The 6460-nt window shown below is 45.2% G+C and overlaps 1 protein-coding gene across 1 annotated transcript; it reads left to right on the top strand.

The window, feature by feature from the left end:
• Positions 1-2113: 2113 nt before the first annotated feature.
• Positions 2114-6175, top strand: LOC115474997 (putative nuclease HARBI1). Its single transcript, XM_030210738.1, has 6 exons — positions 2114-2259; positions 2509-2599; positions 2689-3008; positions 4237-4608; positions 4986-5337; positions 5640-6175. The coding sequence occupies exons 1-6, from the start codon at positions 2197-2199 to the stop codon at positions 6017-6019; spliced, it is 1578 nt and encodes a 525-aa protein (XP_030066598.1). The 5' UTR covers positions 2114-2196; the 3' UTR covers positions 6020-6175.
• Positions 6176-6460: the final 285 nt, after the last annotated feature.

The following is a 6460-nucleotide window of genomic DNA, read 5'->3' as shown; positions in this document are numbered from 1 at the left end:
TTAGATCCCTTTCATGTGTTAGCCACGTTACAGAACTTAGAGGCAGATGCACTAAACGTTTTTCATCGTTAAATGAGCCCTCGGGGAAGAATTTCCGATCCTTTCCATGCACTAAAGCCTATTTTTCGACGGTAGTAGCAGCTAACGAAAACGGAATGGAGATGAGCAATTAGTGTGAAAACCCCATTGAAACGACATGCACTAACCTTTTCCGATTGCCTTTACGCAGGAAAAAGGCAGGAAAACTAACGAGAGGTCTGGACCTCTCGTTAGGACAGCTCTGTGCCAGGAAAAAGTGTTAAGTGAAAAAATAAACAAACTTTGAGCCAATCCCAGCGCATTAGCAGAGCTAAAAGCGCTGTGATTGGTCCAAGGGATGTCAGAAAACACATAAAAAAATAATAAAAAAAAAAAAGGATCGGACGGGGAGAAAATTCAAGATGGCTGCTACACTGGGTGGACATGAAAACGCTCCATGAAAATTGTGCCTAATGACTTTTTTTTTTTCTCCTGCTTTACAATGCCCCATAAGCGTAAGGGGGTTTTGCGGGTAGTGCCTCCACCTACCTCAACTCCCGTAACGGGTCAAACTTCGTTGGAGCGTTTTTTCCCCGGTACCCCCAGGACACGGGGAGAGGATCCCGTTGAAGGGAAAGCCGGAGAAGCGGTAACCCCTCTGGGAGAGGAAATCTCCCTTTCACCGCCATCGTTTTCGCAGATTCCACCTAGCCCGATGTCGAAACTGCCCCTGGTGGGAAACCCCGTCGACTCGGAAGTCGGGCCGAAAGGAGTTTCCAGTGAGGACCCAGGAGCACAATTGTCGACTCGGGGAGCCACGGGGAATCTATACCCTATGGCACAAACTACGGAGGTGACTCTACAAACATTGAAGGTGATTTTGGACCAAATCACCACAACAATTCAGCAGACTGCAGGTGACGTACTATCTTTAAATACTAAGTTTGTGGAATTAAAACAGACTGTAGACTCTGTCAAAGAGGATATAACCACACAAGTAAAATCGTTACAAAAAGAGGTTGAAGTATTGAATGCATTCAAAAATACTACGGTGAAAGACTCAATAAATATGAGGCAAAAAATTGAGCAAATTGAAAACTTTAATCGGCGCCTTAATCTCCGACTCTTAAATTTTCCACTGCTAGCGGGGATAACCCTACTTGATACCTTCAAGAAATACCTAATAGAAATACTTCATTTTTCCCCTGAGGCTATACCCCCGCTAAATAAAATATATTATATTCCTAAGAACAGAGGAGTGCAAGGTCCTGAAGCAACAAACTTGAATTTACAGAATATTTCTGATTTACTGGAACAATCTACAGATATTATAACTGACAGAGTCACAATGATTATATCCCTGGTATTTGAGCAAGACTATAATGCCATTCTAAAGCTTTACTTTAGAAATATGAACGCTCAATTCCATGGCTCCAAAATATGGATTTATCCTGATATCACCAAAGCTACACAACAAAAAAGAAAATTATTTTTGATGCTAAAACAAAAGACTATGGATATAGGAGCTTCCTTTTTCCTTGCTTACCCATGCAAATGTGTGGTGAAATTGGGACAAACTAAATACATCTTTTTTACACCGGAACAACTGAAATTGTTTGTAGAGACGAAACAAGTGAAATGAAAATACTGGAGGAATTGTAGCCTGAATTCAATATTTTATTTTGTAAATTGCTTCTATATAATCTTCTCTAACTCCTTTTTTTTTTTTTTCTCCCCATTTGCCTTTGTTTTTGATTGAGGTCTAAGAAAGGTTGTAATTTGTAAGTCTACATTTTTATATTTTCTTAATTATTCCATTTTCTTTTGTTAAATTTTCTTGAAAATTAGAATAATGTGAAATTTTTTTTTTTGGGATATAAAGATTTGATTTCTACCTGAATTTCTGTACAAGGTTTATCCTTGAATGTATAATAAACTTAAAATTATAAATTAAAAAAGGATCGGGAGGGGGCAAGGGCGCTCATCATAACCACGTCATAACCACGTTCATATAGCACGTGCATAACATACGCAGTTAATTTACGTGCAGCAGTTATGGCAGCCAGAGGAAGAAAGCCTAATTTTGCAGATATGGATGTCCTCTGGCTCGCTCAACTTTTCATAATAAATGAAAAGCGTCTTTTCCCCCGCGCAGGGAGAAGGAGGAATATCGGGCGGATGGACAAGGGCTGGGAGACTCTACAACGCCTCTTTAATAAGCGTTCCTCCTTTCCCAGATCTGTAAGTTGGCAGTATATAGGGCTCTACGCACAGTGTCGTACCAAGGGGGTGGGGGCGGTCATCCTATTCACAGAGGGTGTCCGTTCATGGGGGGCCGGGGGGGCACACCCTATGAACACCAGTCATTACATATAACAGATTTTTGCATGTGCATGAAAAAACAAAGGTGGTCCAGTTACTGACATCGACAGTGCATGCCTATTTCCAGTTTTTAATGTACATCTGCTTTCCCTTTTTTTGGGTTTACAGGTTGAGGAGCTAAAAAAACGTGCGCGGGCGTTGCGCAAGGACCACCCCGAATGGCTAAAGGAGGTGAAGGCAAACCTTGACAACAGCCCAGGTATTGGTTCATTTGACATGAGTCTGCCACATTACAGGTTTGATAGTGGCCTTGTGCTTTTATGTGATAGACAATGTTTGTCCGTGCAGAATTGTCATCTTCTGAGGACGAGGAGCAGGAGGAGGAGGAGGAGCAGGAGGAGGATGACGTCGTTGAAGGGTCCCTGGCTGCTGTCGCACCTCCCCGCCCTTCCGCTCCTACCCCTGGTCCCCACCTCCTGCCTTATGCCCGTTGCCGTCCCGGCCCCTCCTCAGGTCTCCAGCCCCCCCCCAAGAGATCCCGCCAGTCCATTGTCTTGCGCCTCCCTGCTCCCAGGTATGGCCCTTCCCACCTTTCCTCTCCTCCTCCCCGTCTACATTCCAGTCCCCCTGTCACCCCACCCCAGGCGCAAAGTCCCACCAGCCCTCCTGTTTCCCCCGCTTCCCCCCCTCCGCCGCATAGTCCCACCAGCCCCCCTGTTTCACCCGCTTCCCCCCCTCCGCCGCATAGTCCCACCAGCCCTCCTAGTACCTCCTTTTACGCTCCCCATCTGACCTCCCTCCCTCTTTCCCTAAGCCATGCCGTCCCATCCACCTCCGCAGAGGAAGTCACCCCTGTCCTTGAGATGTTCCAGATGGAGGAACAGGAGGGTGAGTTACCAAAGTCTGCGTCATGACTCATCTCTAGCCTCGTTATACTTGTTCATAATAATAATGTTGGCTATTATTGCATATCACTGTGTGTTTCTGTTTTACAGCAGTTCGTGGTGATGTTTTCTGACAGTTCTTCCATTGTCTTTTGTAACAGGTGCCATTGTGGACCTCACAGGGGAGGACAACAGTGATGTCCCCTCACTACCGACCACCCCCCCACCACCCCAAACTATGAACCGCAGTGTCTCTCCCATGCCCCCTCCTCCCACTGAAACCCGTGGGACATGTACCTTCCCCACTCCCACCCGCGACCGAAGCACCTCCACCACTCTCCCCACTGTGCAAGATCGGGCCACATCTCCCCATATGCCTCTCCCCCTAATTAACCTTCCCCCAGATGAGCTCCAGGACATGGCCCAGACCCTGCGCATGGGAGGACAGGCACTGGCGGACCTTGCTGAAGTTATCCAGTACCTGTCCTCCAGCGTACAGCGCCCTTGAAAAAAAGTTGCCCCAAATAAATTTATTTTACAACTGTAAGTTGTCGCACATAAAAAAAAAAAAAGTTATGTTACAACTGTATAAAAGTTGCACAAAAAAAAAAAAAACAGTTATGTTACAACTTTATAAGTTGCACAGAAAAAAAAAAACAAAAAAAAACAGTTATCTTACAACTTTATAAGTTGCACAGAAAAAAAAAAAAACAAAAAAAAAAGTTATGTTACAACTGTATAAGTTGCACAGAAAAAAAAAAATAAATAACAAGTTATATATATCTTTTTTCGGCTTTAGAAATAAATACTTTCACAGCCTGCGGCCGTACACGAGCGACAATATGTTACGTTTATTTTATGCGCCACCATGGAGCACCGGCTGATTGGCTGCTCGTTTGGCGCTTAAATATGACGTACATTTTGCGCTCTATAGAGAAGCGTTCGTCCTCGTGTTTCCCCGGCTCGCGAATAGAAAAAAGAAGTCATGGATGGTGGGTTTTTCCTTGCACAGTTGGACTTTTTCCCTGCCATGGATTATGACCACATGCAGGAAGAGGAGGTAACAGAAACCATTGTACAACACCCTGTCCACGTTCGCCCACGCCGGCTCCCCCGCCCACGTGTGTTTCGTCAACGGCTGGTTCTGGAACACATGTCAGACAGAAAAATCGTGGATGACTACCGCTTGACCAGAACAGCTATACATCAACTGTACCATGAAATTAGAGATGATATTGACCCAACCACACATAGATCTCACGCAGTGCCTGGCCTTGCTAAGCTGCTTACTGTTCTGCAGTTCTTAGCCACAGGCACATTCCAGCATGTGTTAGGGGGTAACAGCGGCGTGGACCAGGCAACTGTTTCAAGACATCTTTCGCAGGTAATACTACGCTTTTTGCCCTGTCATCCAAGAGTTATTTTAAAAAGTAAAAACTTCAGATCCAGCATCACTGGTCTGTTTTTGATAGGGTTACCATACGGCTCCAGAAAGAGGACACATTGATCCAGTGTGGGTTTTGCTTCCATTGAAAGCTATGGAAGTAAAACCCAGACTGGCGCAATCTGTCCTCCTTTTTCTGGAGCCATATGGTAACCCCAGTTTTTGAAGAGCGTGATCCAGTTCCCACTCCTGTTTTTTGCGGCGTGCATTTCGCTACACCCTATCCTCATCCCACCCCTCCTCCATCGTTGTGCGACCCTCCTTCTGCAATGTATAAAACATGGATAACCAATCCCAAAATTTGCACTGTGTTTCAGGTCCTGCACGCACTGAAAAAATGCGTTCGCCAGGACATAGCATTTCCCACAGGGGAAGAAGAACAGAGGAGGGTCAAGCAGGACTTCTACAAGATTGCGCGGTTACCCAATGTCCTAGGAGCTATAGACTGCACACATGTTGCCTTGACCCCGCCTGCGGATCGAGAACTGCAGTATCGAAACCGCAAGATGGGACACTCGCTGAATGTGCAAGTGGTTTGTGATGCTAACCTTAGGATCCGTGATGTTGTTACACGTTTTCCAGGGAGCTGCCATGACTCTTACATATTGTCTAACAGTGCACTGGGAAGGAAGTTTGCAGAGGGGCAGAATCAAAACGGATGGCTTCTTGGTGAGTTGCTTACATTTGCTTTACTGGTGTGGTTGATACTACAACATACTACTAATTAACAATGATGTATAGAACAACACACATGGAAATTCCTAACTGCCATTTCTTTATAGTGCCCTGGTGGCCTAGTGACCACTTCCGTCTTCCTGGTGAAAGGCGGAAAAGGTCACTATACCAACGGGCTACTTATAGGTAAATGTGTGTTAGGTGGCTGTGACTTAGGACATGAAAAGTTCATTACGGATATTTTGCGACCCTTTAATATTATGTTCTCACACTTATGAACTGTTGTGTTCCTGCAGGGGATGCTGGATATGGGTCGAAAACATGGCTACTGACCCCGCTTGCAGTGCCCCGGTCTGATGCAGAGAAGCGTTACAACGAGGCACACATTGCAACAAGATGCACAATAGAGCGCACGTTTGGGGTATTGAAGAGCAGGTTTCGCTGCTTGCACATCTCTGGTGGCTCCCTGCAATACTCCCCTGAAAAGGTAGCTGACATAGTGCTTGTATGCTGCATGCTTCATAACATTGCACTGAAGCATCACCTTGACATCGACATTGTAGTCCCTCCAGAAGTGGACATTGCCTCCTCGGACAGAGGGACAGATGCAAGCAAGGGAAATGCTGTGCGCCGGAAGGTTATCCATGATTTCTTTTCTGAACCTCGCCATCCTTAGTAGCCTAGTACCACTTGTATGACCTGTCTGTCATATTCCTGGTCAAGGAGGGATATAGGCAAGTCCCACATAGCGTGTGTGTGTCAGTTAAGAACTTACAGACCAAAATCCTATATCCCTTCTGGAATGGGGAACATGTCAGCACAGAACTTGCATATGAACGGTGTGTCATTAGCTGGTGTCAACAGATAATGCTATGGGGTTAACATTGCAGCAATACTATGATTAGCAAATCACTATTTGTCACAACCTACGTCCTCATATAAACTTATAAAACAACATCGAAACAGTTCAGAACAAATACTTTTATTAATTAAACAGGAGAAAAAAAAGGAAATGTTTGATGCATTCATAAAGCTGGAAAAGACAGCATAGCGAGATGTGTTTCTAGCTCCGTCGGACCATGTTCCGATGTTCCACAGCACCTTCAAAACAACCAAA

The sequence above is a fragment of the Microcaecilia unicolor genome, chromosome 7 (genome assembly GCF_901765095.1).
Source record: "Microcaecilia unicolor chromosome 7, aMicUni1.1, whole genome shotgun sequence".
Classification (NCBI taxonomy): domain Eukaryota; kingdom Metazoa; phylum Chordata; class Amphibia; order Gymnophiona; family Siphonopidae; genus Microcaecilia; species Microcaecilia unicolor.
Note: the sequence above shows the minus strand (reverse complement) of the source record. Positions and strands in the feature narration are given on the sequence as shown.